At 36.1% G+C, this 18,601-nt stretch overlaps 1 protein-coding gene across 1 annotated transcript in view; it reads right to left on the bottom strand.

Annotated features, from left to right (window-relative positions):
• Positions 1-947: 947 nt before the first annotated feature.
• TRPC6 (transient receptor potential cation channel subfamily C member 6) overlaps positions 948-18,601 on the bottom strand; it is an 87,781-nt gene continuing 70,127 nt past the window's right edge. Inside the window, exons 6-13 of the mRNA XM_058545351.1 lie at positions 17,157-17,390; positions 15,025-15,289; positions 13,604-13,799; positions 12,642-12,845; positions 10,872-10,946; positions 3,328-3,411; positions 2,008-2,083; positions 948-1,458 (exon numbers count right to left, since the gene is read on the bottom strand). Coding sequence (XP_058401334.1) covers positions 1,307-1,458; positions 2,008-2,083; positions 3,328-3,411; positions 10,872-10,946; positions 12,642-12,845; positions 13,604-13,799; positions 15,025-15,289; positions 17,157-17,390 — 1,286 coding nt within the window. The 3' untranslated portion in view covers positions 948-1,306. The remainder of the gene's footprint in view (positions 1,459-2,007; positions 2,084-3,327; positions 3,412-10,871; positions 10,947-12,641; positions 12,846-13,603; positions 13,800-15,024; positions 15,290-17,156; positions 17,391-18,601) is intronic.

The raw sequence follows: 18,601 nt of genomic DNA, 5'->3' as shown, positions 1-18,601 counted from the left end.
CCTTTGCTGTGTCACTAAATAACTTCTCAATAAATAATAGCCACAAATATAAAATCACTGAATGTAAAATTTCAGCTGTATTTTCTGACCTGGTTACATAAAGGTTCTTGGATTTAAATTACATCAAAGTTGGGACTAACCAGATTTTCTGTGACCATTTTATCTTTAAAAGAAGTTAAAAATTTGCTTTTGAAGCCTCTCTTTATTGAATTTAAAGCAGCACTTCCAGTTAATGTCCAGCATCATTTAAATGTTGTCAGTCTTTGAGTAGTTGGACGGATGAACCTTCATTTCTCTCTTTTAGTTGTTTTAGGTCTTGCCTCACATCATCAGCAAGTCCTAACCACCTCCTGGGGAGTGCTCATGAATGCAAATTCCTGTTTCATATATTCTGAGAGGATGGTAGAACTTATCTACAATTCCAGGTAAGTATTAGCAAGTTCCCTCAACACTTTTTTTCCTTTACATTCAATGCCAAATGTGGGAATTTCCCTGTAATTGCCTTCAAAAATGGCACAAAATTATGCTATAATTGAACCAAATAACCACAATTATTTATGGCCTTGATACTTCTCCAATAAAGGGTTCTTATTTGGTCAATAATTTTTCAGTCACAATAAAAAATTATAACAAGGAGCTTCTGAGTGTCAATACCGGCTGCAAAAGAAAATAGGGCAAGCATTTCACACGCATGTGTGCATGTGCGTGTACGCGCGCACACACACACAACTGAACCATGTTTCCAGGATTCAGTGGAGGAAGCACTTTTTCACTGTTAGGTGTAACATTTTCAAAGAGATGAATCAGAAAATTTAGGAAAGATTTAACTTCACTTTGCAGGGACATTACCAATTGTATTCTGGGGGTGCTAAGCAGGGCACATGATTAAACAGCATTCTGTAAATGGCCATAGATTGTTTTTCTCTAGATTTCAGGGGTGGGAAGTCACCATCAGGGGAAATACCACAGTATGGCATGTTTGCCCCTGCCAGCTGAGATGATTCCCAGGCAGATACTACATGACAACCACATCAGCACAACAGTTATACTCAAGAAAGCAGTTTATAAAACAAGCACCAAACAACTGGGCGTAATTTTCATCATAATCTGAAACCTTTAGCTAAACAATGAAATTTAATCACCAAAAATATTAAATATCAGGGTTCTGGATGATAGGGTGACCCAAGTCATCTTTGAACTTTTTCTTATTTAAAAGGTGGTCACATCGGCACTTAAAAAAATAAATCGAAAAATAATATGGCTTCAAGTGGACAAATAAATATGGATTATTAAGGAAGTCTTTGCATTATCTATTGCTTTCCTCTCGATTTGGTTCCATTGATAATTTCTCCCCAAGTTTTCTAATAAGTTGTGCTAGGTCTTCTGAATTCTGAGTTTTTTCTTCAAGGAGTTCATAGCGGAGACTTGATATGTCCTGTTTAATTTCCTTCAGTTCCCCTTTTGGAAAACAAGAGTGATAAGAAGTTAACTGTAAATACGTAATGCACAGAAACTAGTGACACAGGGATAGACTGAAATCTGTCCTAATTCCACACACATCTGTATTTTGAATCCTTTCAAAGGAAATAACTTCCTCACGGAGAGCCTTTCTATTTTCTCAGCTAAGTATTTTGGTTAATGAAAAGATTATAGAGAAAAATTATAACAAAAGTCCTTTTAAAGTAAGTTAAAGGGAAATGTTGGTAGCAAATGTTGCCTGGGTTGGGAACAACAACCCCTCACTTTTCCCAACCACTTCCTCCTCATTCCAAGCCCCCCACAAAAACAATAGTTACTTATCTAGCAAGTGGCATCTGCCCCCAACCGTGGAGAAATAGCCTATTTCCCCAGTATTTAACAGTATTGATGGTTGGTGAGATCCTGTCTTCTCTTCCCCTTGAAGCTCACCCTTCCCATGCCCATCTCTCCCACTCTCCCTCAGCTCTGCATCGGGCCCCACGGCCTAGCTCACACTCAGGGGCCGACTTGTCCCCGTGTTCAACTCACCTTCATTCACTTCGTCACACTCCTTATCTATCTGGGCTTTGAGTACATATCTTTTAATGAGCCTCTTCATTATTTTCTACACAGAGAAAGGAGAAATCTATCTCAGTTTTTGTTCATGACAAATCTCTCATTTGGAATAAGTTTCTAGTCTTTCTCCCTTTAGTAAGTACTTTAGAAGTGATGGCTATCAAAGATTAAGATGAATCATCTGGCAGGGAACGCACACTATCTCCAGATTTTTACAGCAATTTTCACATCACTGGGCTAATGACTCAAAAGCTAATTCTTGAGAAAAGAATAAATTTAGAGCAAACATTTAATCCTTGATGTTCATTGCTTGTGTTTTATTTGAAAAGTATTAGAGCAAGACCCAGCCTTTCAGTTGGGCAGATTAGAGGTGTGCAGAACTGCACGTGGAAATGGAAAATTAAGCAAATGTACACTCGTTTATGTTTTTTCACCTCTTACCAAAATATGTAGCCAGTTTTGATTTTATACTTGCTAATAATTTAGGAATGGCTAATTTCAATGTAATAAAGTTTCTCCAGTACCTGGGCTTCTACCATGAGGATGCTGCTTTTACTATATACCATTCATGAAAGTAGGAGGTTCAGCATGTGTGCAGGAAGTCCTGGGTGGATATACAGCTAAACCAAACAGACTACCTAAGCCCCAAATTCAAGAACTTATTCTAAGGAAATATTTGGGTACATAGATAAGTATATTCATAGTAGTACTACTTGTAATAGCAGAAAAAATAAACTCGCAAATGTCCATCCTTAGGGGATTATTTTAACAAATTATATATGTGTACAAAGGAATACTACATATCCATTAAATTTAATATGAATATATGTTTTGTAGAATGAAAAACTATTACTCATTATATAAGTATTATTGACTCATTTATATAACATATACATTTATATAATATTAAAATATATGTAAAACTAGACATATACATATAATCATCTGGCAGAATATTCGCCAAAAGTAAGTAGTCTTTATTTCTCATTGATGGGATTTGAGGTGACTTCTACTCTCTTTATGTTTTTGTAAGGATAGACTTTTAAAAAATGAACGTGTAGACTCTAAAGCTCCATGCCGAGACTCGATCTATTTTGTTTACTTAAGTATCTCCAGCACTTAGAAAGTGCCTAGCACATAGTAGTTACTCAATAAATATTTATTGAATTAATATATTATTTTGATACTGAGAAAAATATCATAATAGTTCATTTTCATTTTAAAAAATTGCGTAGTTTGAGATTCTGAACATTGCAAACAACTAGCCTTATTTCTTAAAAAATTTGTGCTTACCTGATACTGTCTTGGAGGATTACTGAAACTATTTAACTGGAAATCTTCTGAGCTCCTTATACTTGATTGTTTACTGTGCCCAAGCTGTAATGTGAAAAAAATTAGAAATCCTTATTTAGTTTTTCTTTTAAATAATGTGATGAGATTTATTTGTTACATATATAAACTATAGTCTCATATATATATAAATAATCTTATCTATATGTATAGTGCAATTTTAACTTAATTTGCTTAATTTTCTGTCTTCCAAGACAAATCATAGGCACTTTAGGTGTGCTCAGTCTCTCAACGGCTGTTAGCAGTTGTCGGAGAGTCTCTTAGACCTCGTGGCTATCAATCATGCTGTCATGAGAGTCATGCTTTAACCTTCCCACAGATACATCTACGTTAGAGGAAGAGGCAAACGAGTTGGGAAAAGAATAGTGGTGATCTTAGAAGTCCACTGATGATGGATCAACAGCCCAGCATGATTAACTACAACATCCATGCCTGTAGCAGGGTCTGTCGGGGATCCTGAAGAAACACCAGCAAAAGACTTTGCTGTGAGATAGAATTCAGTGCCAAGAAAGCACTACTTAATCCATTCGAATTTTACGATCTGTATAGTATCCCATTTGGGCAGTACTTTTCAAATAATATATTTGCTTGAACAGGCAAATAACAAAGAACTAAAGCAATCTGCAACAAAGGTGGTAATATACCATACTAATATGTTAAGAGGATGATTAAAAAATTCTTTAAGACATTTTCTAAAGGGAAAAAGTAGTTTTACAGAGAAACAAGTAGGAGAATCTGGGTGAAACAACGCAATTCCAAATTTGTACGTTTTTGGTGCACAACTGTTTTCTAGGGGATGAGAAACTTTAAGACTGTCTTCAAAGACAGCCATGGGTTATATTTCCCAGTGACATCTAACTTGCTACAAGTAAAGCTCAATTAAAATTCTTAACTCAAAAGTTAATTCTTCAGTGCTTTCATACTTTAAATGGCCACATGCTGATTTATAACAGCTAGGTACACATTCATCCATTGAACAAATATGTATTGAGTATTCTCTATATGTAAGGTGCTGTGCTATATTCAATGAACACAAACAATTATGGTCTAGCTGGGTCATAATAATAGGAAAAATATGGAAAGGCTGATAAGATCCATAAAAAACAATGTACAATTTTGAAAATATTGTTTAGATAGCATCCTTTTTCATGTAACTATTTCCCTTTTTCTTTTACCCTCTCTAAAAATGTCAGCAAAATATCCATATTGTTTTACTTTATGTTGACTTTAAAAACCATTAAGACAAAAGTATACAATCGACCAAATTAACCAAAGAGAGGCAGCTTGGGTTCTCAAGAGGAGCACTTGATGGAAACCTGCAGACTAAAGTCTGGCTCTGCCACAAGTTAGCTGTGGAATGTGAGGTAAGAGGCTGAAACTTTCTACAATCTCTTCTGACAATGAAGGGAGTGGTCTAGTTGACCTCTAGAGTCCTTCAAGTTCTACTAATTTATGAATTCGTGAAACGAATGCAAACTTCAACATATTTTTAATTTAATTTTAATATTTAATTTATTTTTAAATATAATTATTCATTTATTTTTATAATGATATAATTATTCCTGGCTTTAAAACTATGATTTATGCCTAAAGGACATCATCAAATGTGGTGACCAGGTTCAAGCTCACTTGCATCCCCCGGTTTTTACGATAAAGCATGGAGGGTGAGGACAGGTTCATAATCAAAGGGAAAGGATCCAGACAAAGGGAATCTTTGTGCATCACGCCTTTGATTTATTAACTATCTATTCATGAACTTACAGCATCATGGTTGCAAATCATCAATCTGACGTCTCCTTCTTTCATTAGTACAACCTATGGTGTTTATGGAAATAGGAAAGTGGAAATTTATGCTTCTTTGGGGTTTTTTTGAAAGCAAATGAGTGGCCCTTAATACTCAATATGCCAGTCATCCCCAATTAAGGCAGCTCCTTAGCACACCATGCCTATGGAAATAATCCTTTTCTTATTGAAACTTAATGTCATACAGGCCTTCTTTCATTCACTCTTTTCTAATTTAAGGCCTTTGTGTTTGCTGTTCCCACTTCCTGAAATCCTCTTTTCCTGGCACATTACCTGGCTGACTTGCTCTGTCTGATCCTTTGGATTTTAGCTTAAAACATAAGCTCCTCAGAGAAGATTTCCCTGCCTACCCTGCGAAAAATAGATCTTGATCACGTTAGGCCTTCTCTTTCCTTCAGAATGTGCTTCACGATTGACAACTATTTTATTCACTAGCTTGGTTACATGTTTATTGTCTACATTCTCTAGGCTCTACAGAAGGAGGGACTCTGCTTAGTTCATCTCAGTGTCCCTGGTGCCAACATTGCCTGGCATATGACAAGCGCTCAAAAATTGTTGGTTGGTGAAATGAGTAAAGTAAGAAGAGCTTCTGGTCACTAATGGACTGCATTTGGTTTCTGGACACCTTGCTATAAAAGACGTGTACAATATAGGTTCATAAACCAGTTGGTTGCAGCTCAACTGCACGGTAAAGATACATCTGAAACATGGGGAATTGGTTTGAAGCCATGAGGCAGATGCCTTACAAAGTAACACAGTGAATGGCACAGAAGAGGTAACAGTTTCAGGAAAGCCAGAGAATGGTATTCTGTTAATTTGAGAATGGGTATGATTGTGGATTTTTCAGAGTAGATCTTGAAGTGTCAATGAACACAGCTACAGAGTGTTCATACAGTTTCAGCACAACATGCAGCTCTCCCCTGCGTGCACTCAGTGCATAGAGTGCAGGGTCTCTCAGTCACAACATTTTTGACACTTTGGGCTAGATAATTCTTTACTGTGGGGAGATTTTTGTGCATTGTAGAATGTTTAGCAGCATCCATGGCCTCTACCTACTAGAGGCCAATAAGAGCTCCCCTCTCTTGTGTGACAACCAAAAATATCTCCAAGTATTACACATGCACCCTGGGGATGCTGGAGAGGTTGGGCAAAATCACCCCTAGTTAAGAACCACTGGTATAGTTAAATGATATATGACTAAACTGTTGTAAATTCATTTGGATTATTTTTATGTGACTAGTTCTGCTCTAAATCTGAAATATGAATTTGGATGCAAATATAATATTTTTTTCAGAAAATTTCTAATCAGTTCTTAATACATAGTAGGTATTCAATAAATACATGTTAAAAATTAAATACAAGAAATAGTACATAATGTACAGTAGTACATAAGGACTATTAAACTTACCCAATGATGCAAAGAAGCATTATTACCACTTGGTGGCAGAAAATTCTAATATATAATTGTTCCCATGTACAGCTACTAAAATAGACTGGAAATTCAAGGGAATTCAATTTGCAATATGAATAGTATTTAAACCTTAGGGATTTGGGTATTTATAGATCGTAATGACACGTATATTGTGATGGGAATGGGAAGGGGGAGCTGGTTGAATGGAGGCAGGATGGACCGGGTATCAGTTTTGCTCCTGACTAATGTGCTAATATACACTCTCTGTTCTGAAGGAACCATTGCCTAACGTTTTTTTTTTTACCTGCTCCCACATTTCCTGCATTCTTCATGTTTTCTCTTTTTCATTTCCTAGTAGTTAGTTTATTAGGATTTCTTACCCCATTATAGCTTCATTGTAGGGTTAGAGTGAGGAACACTAAACAACTTGTTTGTTATTCATTAAGAGGAACAAATAAGCTTCAGTCTTGGGAATTTATGTTATTTATATTGTTGGACATAGCAACAGTTCTGGGAGTCTCCATTCCTTCCAAGCATTAAACGGCCTGAGGCAAGGAACAAAGCAATGAACTGAGAAGGTATAGGCAATATATATATTCATTCTGCAGGAAATGCAGATATCAAATGAAGCCATGTGGTACAGTGCTTGTAAACTTCATGCTTTGAAATCAAGTAGATGTGGATTTGAATTCTGGCTCTGTCACTCTGAAATGGGACTTACAGTAAGTCATTTCACCTCTACTATCCTCAGGTTACTCATGTATAAAATAGGGAAAATAAAATTACCTACCTTCTAGAGCTCATGTGAGGATTAAAGAGATAAGATATGTAGAATACATAGTTGGACATACAGCAGGCGTACTACAAGTGTCAATAACTGTTATTACTGTACAGAAGGATAAAGATCTACTATGTGGCTTTAGGCTTATTTCATGGCTAGTTTTAATCTAGTCTATTTATTCTGGAGATACTTTGACAAATATTGCTTTTTACTGATGTGTCCAAGCTCATGACTAAGTCATTCAGGGAATGGAGTATTCAGTGATTCCCACACCCAGATGAGCATTAGACTACCCTAAAGTCTTATTAAAATATACATTTCCAGGATCCATTGCCAGAGATTTTAACTCAATAGAGCTGGAGAAGAGGATTGAGAATTTGTACAAAATCACCTGGAGAAGTGGCCCTGGGGACAGTGACGAATTGGAATCACTACTTTATGTAATTGTTTCATCAGATGATTAAAAAGATAGTCTCCGACCTAATTAAAAGCTAAAGGATATAGTTCCTGGATATGTAATTGGTTAAAAAAAATCTCCATGTCTCACTCAATTCAGTGCAGAACAGACCAAAAATAATGAAATAATATGTCTGTTACTGGCTTACTATATAGGGTGCAAAAACCTGCTCTAAAACTGACAACTTAAAAGTGATCTGTTCTGGAGCTGGAATAGAGCAGTTATTCAAGAAGTTACTTGGCATTTTCAGATTTACACATGTAATACAGTATGGCACATTGACTCAATTTATGTTATCCTTTCAGACTGTAAATCTGAAAAGCTAACGCTAGCAACCATCAAAGTCAGTGACCTTCAGAGCTGAAGGATATGATCGCAGATAATAAATAGGTCTGCTTACTTTGTTTCAAAAAGTACTTTTATATGGCTTATCCTACCAATTTGTACAGAATACCTGGAGCAGATGTGAAGGAAGGTGTGTGCAACCCAACCACTTTAACCTTCAAGGAGTCAGAGAGAAGACTCAAATGAAATAGAAATTTAACTGTGTTGTTTTAGACATAGACTTTATGAAAAAGAATGAGCAAAAGCCATGTGAATTGAGTAAGGAATAACAAACCATGAGAGTTTTTTTCTCCATATCAGGGCCAAACGTGTCCCAGGAGGAGTCTATCTCAGTAACAATAGGCAAAAATGATTGGAAATATAAATAGTTGCTTTAAAAAGCATTTTCTCAGGAATATAGTTAATACATTAAGCAATATAAACCAATGTTACCGCAGTAAAAAAAAAAAAATCAAAACAAAACCAAAATACATTAAGCGAAAGCAAGCTGTGTGAAATGTGCCTCAATTTTTGATCATCACAAGCTTACATGGCAAGGAAAATAGACACTCTGTTGATTTGGTCCTCTAGGAATCAAATGCCAAGACAAAGTTAGAAGGATGAGATGTATTCAGAATTATGCCTATGAAGGATAACAATGAGTGGAATCAAGAGAAGGCAGAAAAAGCTTCCAGACTGTGAGGCTCGGCTCACTTGTCAAAGAGGGAAAGCTAAGATGATTGTGTGAGAAAGTCAGCCAGCCCAATGGGGAGTTCCAGTGCAAAGACTGCCCAGAGAGGGGTCCTGCGCTGGCAAGAAATGCCCATAACCTAAAGAGCATCGCCATGGCAGAAAAGCTGAGGGGGATCCCAACAGTGCTGTGGCAGAAAGCTGTCAGCTGACCACACTCCTTGAAGCAGGCTGTCTCTTGAAAGCAGATACGAGAAGGCCGCCATAATAAACAATTACACAGAAAGGTCTCTAGATGGTTAAACTGACATTGGAATCAACATTTTATTGATCCACAACTAGAGTCAGATAACTACAGGCTTAGTATTGCTCTTAGTTTGTTTAATCTAGGATTAAAATATGTGCTATTGAAAAAGCGTAAGGTAATCCAAGCCTTGTTTAAATGATATAGAATGTATTTTTCAGATGATTAAAACAAATATTAATTCTCTACATTTTCGGAAAAACTACAAAGAAAATTAAATTATTTGATTTGAGAGATACTATGGTTTCTGTCATTAAGAAAAAAAGGAATTTTGATTCTCCTTGAATTTTTCTCATATTTGTCCAATATTTATTGTTATCATGCATTCATCATAGTTTCAGCACAAGTAGTTTCTTACTGGAAAACTATAAAATTCAACTTACACTGACCTACTTTTGCAGAATTTTTATTGAGTTATTTATAACCGATAACAAAAAAAGCCGCTTCTCTAAACAAGTACTTTACATTTGTATGGTGTTTGTAATTTACAAAGCATCAATTTAATCCTCCCAACAATCTGTGTAAGGGCTGTACAACTTGATCATCCGTATTTTACAGAGGAGGAGATTGAGGTTCAAAGAAGTTCAATGAATTGCTAAAGGGGCAGTGATGAGATGAGATCCCAATCTTCTGAGTACTTAGTTCAATGCTCTTACTATATCAACACTATATCAATACTATATCAATAGTATTCCTATTTTGTTGGGGGAGGAACATACTTAGCTTAAAAACAAAACAAAATAGCATCCTTCCTTGTCATTTGTGTCCCATGGGGTGGCCCTGTAGCATAGTGCTGGCTAATGAGATCTAATAACAGAAATTGTTGGGCGGACTTCTGAGAGTGGTGGCAGATTCAGCTAGCATGCCCACTTTTCCTTCACTCTCCTTCCTTCTTCATACCTGAAAAGTGGGTGTAATGGCTGGAGATGCAGCTGTCATCTTGCATCTGACTATGACAAAAAATCCAGGTGAATCACAGAGACTCACCCCTGACAACAGTCCTCTACTGCCTAACTCTGGAGAGATTAATGAGAGGGGAAAAACAACTGTCTTGTTTAAAACACCGTGAATAGTTTTTTTATTATGTGCAACTGAAAGCAAGTCTTACCTGATACACTGCCCTTCTCCTAATTAATTTATTTATAATTTCCCTTAGCAACAAGCATTTATTGCATCCCTACTATGTGCAAGCTGCACCTCATCATTGGGGATTTTGCCACTCCAAATAAGGGAGCTGATGCATCTCCAGGGCACAGTGCTCGTTATGAACCGTGCTGACTACAATAGCTATTGAATTCTCAAGGTGCCTTTTTTTGACAGCTTCTTGATTGCAAATAAGGAGGCTCTGCTAGGTGTGTATACTCTCCACCTGAGCTGCTGAGTTAAGTTAATCATCTCTAACAGGTCCCTGATGAATTCCTCTATTATTTTAATTTTTCCTTCTTTACATGACTATTCATATATTCCATCACCCATAAGCACTCAAAAACATGTTTAATATCTGTCTTAAATATACACATAATTCTTTTTGCTGTTAATTGGATACAGGCTTATTTCCACCTCTCAATAACAGATTCTTTGAGCATTGTTAAGATAGTTAAATTCTTTAATGTGTCTATTACCTATTTCTTGAAATTGCTTCTGAACATCTGTCCTCTTCTCTGAAAAGATAAGCCTGATAATATGCATGATTTCTTATTTTCAAATATGATCTTACCTGTTTTTTGTCAAGTGATAATTTTGAAAGATTTTCATGACTTCCCAAAATTCCAAATTTCTTTTCTTCATTTCTCTTTTAAAGAGAGAGTAAAATGAGTACCATTGCTAATTGTACATTTGGAATTGTAAAAACAATTTCACTCTTTCTTTATTCTACATTTTAAAGGCCATCTGGTCTAATTCTCCAGCAAGTTTCAATAAGAGAAACATACTCTTATTGGGTTCTTCCCATTGGTAGGCACTTAGACATTTCCTTTGCACACTGAATTGCCTCAGGTTGCACTTCTAATTAGACCTGTAAACTACGCTCTTAACATTAAGTAAAGTGAGGAAAATTTTTGCTACTCAACCCACTGAGTTCTATAAGTTATACATCTGGAAGAATGGTGTAGATGGTATATTTTTATAAAATTCCTACACAAAATAATCATAATAACTACATTTATAGAGGACTTTAGTATTCTCAAAGTACATTTACCTATTTATTTGATCTGATCTTCATGGTATAGATATACTTTTTATTCCCATATTACAGTTGAGGAAATTAGAGCTGAGAGAGTTTATTACTTATTCGAGAACCCCAAGTCGTAAGTGGCAAACACAGCGGGAACTAGAATATTTCCCTTGTATTCAATAATAGAATCTTATAACTGCAAGGAAGCTTTACAATCATTTGGTTCAACTGCCCACCCAGCGTAGGAAGATCTTCTATAAATTTCTAATGTTGGTCATCCAGCGTTTATTGATTACTTGCAGTGATGGGGAGCTCACTACTTCATAAGACAGCCCACCACTTTCTTGGGCAGATTTTGTTACAAATTTGTTTTTACATAGAACTAAAATTGAACTATTTGCAACTTTTACCCATTGCCTCTCTTCCTTTTTTTGAAGAGACAAAAAACAAGTGTGCTCCCTAGCCAAAAGTGGGAATTCTAAAGATATTCATCTTATTCCCCTTTGATCTTCCTCTTCAAATGAAACAGCTAGCTTCTCCAATTCCCTATCATACGACACTGTATCCACACTGTCCCCTTCCTGGCCCTCCCCTCTGAATGCATCTAGTCTCTCAATGACCCTCTTGGATGTAGAATTCTCCACCCAGCAGAGTACCTTGCATAGAGTAACCACCCCCCCCACACACACACAGTTATATACAACATTCCACATACACTCTAAACTTTTCTGAACATACTGCGATCATCCTACTACCTCATCTAAGCACTATACCTCTTTTATGGTTTCTTGAGATTGCATTGCCTCATGAGATTGTTGTTTCCAATCAGTACCCTTAGATCTTTCCTTCTTGAACTACTTAATGCCAAACCTAGTCTCCCATATTGCATGTGAGCAATTGATTTCTGAACTTTTTAATGTAAAAGTTACTTAAAAGTCTTTCAAATTCCCCCAAGTCATAATCAGCTACTGATGCTTTACCTAGCTGTGTAAATTGAAGGTGAGGGACGGGTAGCCACAACAGTGAAAATGGGGCCATTCAGAATAGCTCTTCCTTTCAGTACCCACTTCAGATAATGTAATACATTATTTTAGTTACACTTCATGAATTTTTCTTATATTCTTTTAAGTAGGAGACGTCCAATGTGCTCCTGCTAGACAGACACAAGCCAAAGGACTGTGTTCAGCTAAATGACTGCATTTGAGAATGGATGGACATGTTATCACAGACTGCTTCTTTTTAAAGGGATGTGGTACAGTGATTATAATGGTTGCAGCATCTAAAAATATAATTATAAATATTAAGTCAAATTACCTTGTTCATCTCTGCATCTTCCTGGAAACCTTTTTTATGACTCTGGAACAGCTCAGAAATCCACTTTTTAAGCCTCAGTAAGAGATAAAACAGGGACTTTGGACTTGGCACCAGGTTGAAGGGAACAGGAAGAGTTCTTCCCTCCTCAAAGTAGGAAAACCAAAGCTTGGCCCTTGCAAATTTCCATTCCACATCAGCATCATCCTATACAAACACACGTGACAGTTCAGCAAGCAAATGCATAAACAGAGTTACTGCGATGCTTCTAAGATGGTGTGGCTAGATGGATGTAATGATGTCTGCAAACACTCTCAGACCCCAAAGACCACTCCAAGATTTTTTCAAAATGTTAAGGTTCTATTCACACACCCTTTCCTAATCTGTCTAAAATTTTATAAGGCTTATAGAACTATAGATCTCAAAACTTCCGTATGTTTATAAATACACTGAAAGATACAAGTGTATTTTCCTACATTCTGAAAAACACTATGAAAAATTATTCACTCTTTTATTCTGCACTAGATCACTAATTTGATTAATTCGGGACACAGACCAAGATTTCTGGAATAAAAATTACACCATCACTCTAAATTTCAGAAAGTGTCACTTTTGAACACCACTCAGAAAAGATTTGGAGAATAGTGGTATTCCTAAGCAATAATTTTTTTGAATAAAATATAAATTCATGCTGATAATAGTATTTCTAAAGTGTTTTTTTTTTTAAAAATAACAATCACGAATCAGACATTTCTCTTCCTTACGCCTTACTATCCCACTACACCCACTGATGTTGCATTTGGAAGAAAAACATTAAAATTTTCTAGATTTCTAGTCAAACAAGTATACAAAACAGGGAAAGAACAGAGGGAAAGTAGTCTATATTTTCACCACCACTGCTGAGTTGATCCCTGGAATAGTTAAAACATGTAGGTACAGAGTATATAAACATATAGAGATTGTACCTCAATTTCCTGGAATGAACTGTTGATCATTGCAATTAACATATTTAGCAAAACAATGACCATTGTAACATTATAGACTCCATAAAGAACATAACCGATATTTTCAATGAATTTGTGATTATAGTTGATGACCACTGACTTCACTTCGGACAGTCCAAATATAGCCCAGAACAGTGTCTTAAAACTCTCCTCCACCCTGGGGAAAAATAAAGAGAGAAAGGAAATAATAAAGTGTATAAATAAATGACAATGGTACCATAATAAAAGTGAGTTGATTTAGTGTCCTTGCAAATTATTAGATATTCATGAGAAAATTCTTTACTTCCCTGAACCTCAGTTTTCTCTTCTGGAAATGGCTACAATAAATACTTCTTTCCAGGATTGTTTCAAGGATGAGGTAATATTGTACATATGAAGCAGAAAGCTCAATATCTGGGACATAATAAGCACTCAGTAAGTGCTATTAACATAACTACATAACCGCAGATGTTAACATTTAAATAACCCATAACTTTGGCAATGAAAGTTTTAAACGTATTACTTAGTAAAAATAATATGTTAGAGTCCTTTTGGGTCTCCTGCTCATTTATACTTCCACTCATATCCAATAAATAGATAATAATAGTATGTGTCTTAAGGAAAACATGACAATATAAACATAGCCAATGTTACCAAAATCACTGACATATCTTAGGTAGGAATTTCAATGCTTTAGGCATAATTATTGACCAAAGCTAAGCCCTTCTGCTTAACCCAGGTGGTTTCATTTCTCTGATAAACTGAACTTTACAGGAATATGGATAACAATAGGTTATGCTTCAGTCGATGCTTCTCATTGTAACACTGAAGACCTAATATTTGAGTAATCTATTCCAAACATACTTTATAAAAGAACACGTATCCATGACGAACATAAGTCAAAACTCCTGTCACTATTGATAACTCGGATATTCTCAATGATAAGATCCAATGACTTGAATTAGAAAAGCAGCTGTTCTCACGGCCCGTGCCCCAGAAGTCTCTAGGAAGCAGAAGGGCACAGATGCTGAAGTCAATGGACAAACGGTTACGTCCTGACTTTTCCACACACTAGCAGCTAGGCAGCATTCAGCAAGTTACTTAACTTTTCTGAACTTCAGCTTCCTCTTTTTGTGAAATAGAGATAATAAAATGATGCATGTGAGGTATTTACTGCAATATCTGTCTCTAAAAATGTTAGCTATTATTGCTTAATATTAGGAAGGTGCCTCCAATTTTGAGTTCTTCCTACTCATTTTAAAATCCTCTCATTTTGCTAAAGAGGAAGTGGAGATGAACTTTTTACCCAAACATGATTTATCCCATGGACATATATGAATATTGTTAAGCTAACATTTATTTAATCTGCAATCTCTGTGATCAAAACATCTGAGAGCACGTACGTGGTGAAGGCTTCATTTTGTTTTGCACCAATGTAGTAGGAGTAGAGGTTGAACATTCCGATCATAAAGGCCACAAACACCATGATGAATATGACCATGAACTTGAAGATGTCTTTCACTGTTCTTCCCAGTGATATCTGCAGAGGTCCAAAGCTTTCATTTGCTGGTAAAATATAAGCTATTCTAGAGAAACTTAAAACTACAGCAATTGCATAAAGACCTTCAGATATAATTTGAGGATCAGAGGGGTCCCACTTTATCCTGGCTAGGAAAAAGGAAAGACAAGAGTTATGGTGAGTTTAAGTTGTTTATTTAGGTAACTTCTTTTTTGGGAAAGAAATATAATTATATTAGCAATCTAGTTCCCGATGGAAGTCTCTGATCTTAAAGGGCTTCTTTAAGTGTCAGCTATATTTGAACGTCTGAATTTATTGAGAAAATGGCCCTCTTGGTTTGCTGGTAATTTTTCATAAGGGTATAAGGGTATAGTATAATGATTAGGAGCTCAAACTATAGAGTCAGTATATGCAAAAATTCCAGTATTTGTGTGTGTGTGTGTGTGTGTATTCAACTGGAAAAACTGGTACAGATTACTTAACTTCTCTTAGCTTTTTATTTTCCTGTCTTTAAAAATGAGATAATATCACTCCTACCTCTCTCATCTGTTGTGAGAATTCAATAAGCCAACATACATTCAGTTTAGAAAGTGCTTGGCACTAAATAAATGGTAGCATTTATTATTTAATCTTAAACTGTAATTACACTATAATGTAATTTTGGGCTTGTGGAATACTTATAGTTATTTAAACTTACTAAAGTAATTTTTATTGGTCACCTAAGTATATTTTTATCATAAAAATGTAGCAATTATTCACTTATGAATTTTCCTGGCATATTTATATCAGGTCATCAAAAACCCAATTAAGAAACCATTAATGAAGAAAAATGCAAAACAATGTGTAAGAAAGAGGAAAAATATGATTATAAATTTGTATTTGCTTATTTGCTGAAAAGTGGAATTAGGAAAGGATGCAAGAAACTAATGAAAGCAGTTTCCTTTTTTAGAGTGCTTTGAATACAAGTACAAAATATAAATAGATAGCTTTGACTTTTAAAAATTCTGTTTATTGAAAAATTTGTTGAACATTAAAATAAATATTAAAAATTAATAATAAAAAAGAAATGCCTATATGATATAGCCAATACACTCATAGAGATGCCAACTGAATGTTAACTGATTTCTTATTAGAGGGTTTGAAATAAGTATTCAAAGGGAATCTATTTTCTCCACTCCAAGATTCTACAAGGAGGGATTTTCCCTAAGCAAGTAACCGAACTATTTCCATTCCTTAGTCAGTTTCCTACTGAGGAGGTGGAATGACTTAGCTGATTGCTAAATTGGGAAGTATAACTGAGCATACTTGGTTAGGCTCTGCCCTCTTTTTCCTGAGAATTCTCCTCTGGTCCCCCATGGAGCAATCTCATATGATCAGGCACTTGCTGCCATACCCATCTGGGGAAAACTGCCCTGTCCACTGCTGTCTTAAAATTGGAGGATAAGTCTGCCTAATTCTGGTGTTCAATGTTACAGAGCCCATTGGCTAATAGATTCAGAACTGTCTCATCCACCCTGAACTTTATCAATATTAGAGATGATGATCTGGCCTCCATATTAGCTTTTTGTTTTATTTCTCATCTAGTTCAAAGCCTGGGTGAGAAAAAATGGTGTTATTTATCAAGGCCTTCCAGAAACTCCAACAACTTCCTTGCTTTCAAATAGTTTGTATGTCTTAGATGGAAACAATACTCAAATGTGTACTATTTTTAATAGACAAGAGAGAAAAAATAAATCCAAGATATAAGAGGCTTTCTCAATGGAGTTTTGTAGTTAGCTAATTGATCCAGGAGATCAAGTGCAATGATTTTTGTGATTAAGAGAGGTTTCCAGCCAGTAAAAAAACCAAAGGAAGAGGCAGAAAGCATGCCTCTTCAGATACAGATACTCTGAAGAAGCTGGAAACTAACCAACAATTATATGAGAACTGAGTAGTAACCAAACTACTACTGACATGTACTTTTACTAGAAATTTCTTCGTTTTTATTAACTTATTGACTGTGTGCTGTAAACTCACCCAAATTGTAGTATTTCACATTGTCTCCCAATGTGACTTTTGTCAAGTCCTTCAAAGTATCATTTGCATCAATGATGCTCTGGGCTTTGGAAGCATGCCAAAATGCCATGAATCTTGCAATGAAAGATGCTGCAAAGATCGCTAACATACCAAAATCAAGCATATTCCACAACTCAAACAAGTATTCTTTGGGGCCTTCAGTCCAAATTTCTTTACATTCAGCCCATATCATGCCTGCATTGGAAAAAGGTTAAAATATCAATGCAATTTCATTCCATCCTTAGCTCTTCAATAAAACAAAATATTCAAAAGGTCTCAGTGTGACACTCAAAACTCTTCAAAATTTGGCCCCATCCCACCCATCTAGCCATAATTCCCATGTCTCCACAAATCCCACAGTCCAGAAATATCAGTGCATTATCTGAAAGCAATTTGAAAAAGTTCATTAAGAGTCTTCAAAAAACAAACATTCTTTGATCCATTAATTCTATACATAAAAAATATATTTAAAAGACGTTCATTGTAGGATTCTTTATAATAACCAAAACACACACATGCACCCACACTCACACACTCAAAATAGAAGTAATCATGGGACTTCCACAGATGGAGTATTATGCAGCCATTTAATATAATATTTTAATTACCATGGGGTAGTGGCCAGGACAATGTACGTCACAGACTTCCAACTACAGGAATTTAATTAGCTGTGGGCCTTAGCTAGCACATTCTGAAACCTATTGCCACTTTTGCCCAAAGGCCATGCTTCCCATGGGCTGCTGCCAGCCAATGACTGAGGGCACCCCTTCTTGGGAGACATGGGACTCCTCTAATGGCCTACTGTGGCTCACGGATTTCCTGATGGCCTTGCAGAACTTTCCTTAGACTACATGGAGATCTAGGATGCTTCTACCTAACTCTCCTTCCCTCCATCCTTTCCTCAGGGTCAGACTTGCATCCCAGTGTGACAGCCCTTGCAACCTTCTTCAGCTCCCTACCCATTTTTTCTCACATGAAATTTCCCTTAATAAAATTGTTTTACATTTAATCCTGTCTTTAAACGTGCTTCTTGGAGGAGCTGGACTAACACACATTGGAAAATGTTTGTCATCAATATTTAAACATGTTAAGAGCCAGCCCTAATGGTCTAGTGGTTAAAGTTCGGTGCACTCCACTTCAGTAGCCTGGATTCAGTTCCTGGGCAAGGAACCCCTGACACCACTCATCTGTCAATAGCCATGCTGTGGTGGTGCCTCACACAGGAGAACTAGAAGGACTTACAACTAGGATACACAACTATGTACTGGGACTTTGGGGAGGAAAAAAAGAAAGAGAGGAAAATTGGCAACAGGTGTTAGTTCAGGGTGAATCTTTCCCAGCAAAAAAAAAACAAAAACACATTTAAAACAAACAAACAAAAAAAACCATGTTAAGTAAAACAGTTA

Source organism: Diceros bicornis, chromosome 7 (genome assembly GCF_020826845.1).
Source record: "Diceros bicornis minor isolate mBicDic1 chromosome 7, mDicBic1.mat.cur, whole genome shotgun sequence".
Lineage (NCBI taxonomy): Eukaryota > Metazoa > Chordata > Mammalia > Perissodactyla > Rhinocerotidae > Diceros > Diceros bicornis.
Note: the sequence above shows the minus strand (reverse complement) of the source record. Positions and strands in the feature narration are given on the sequence as shown.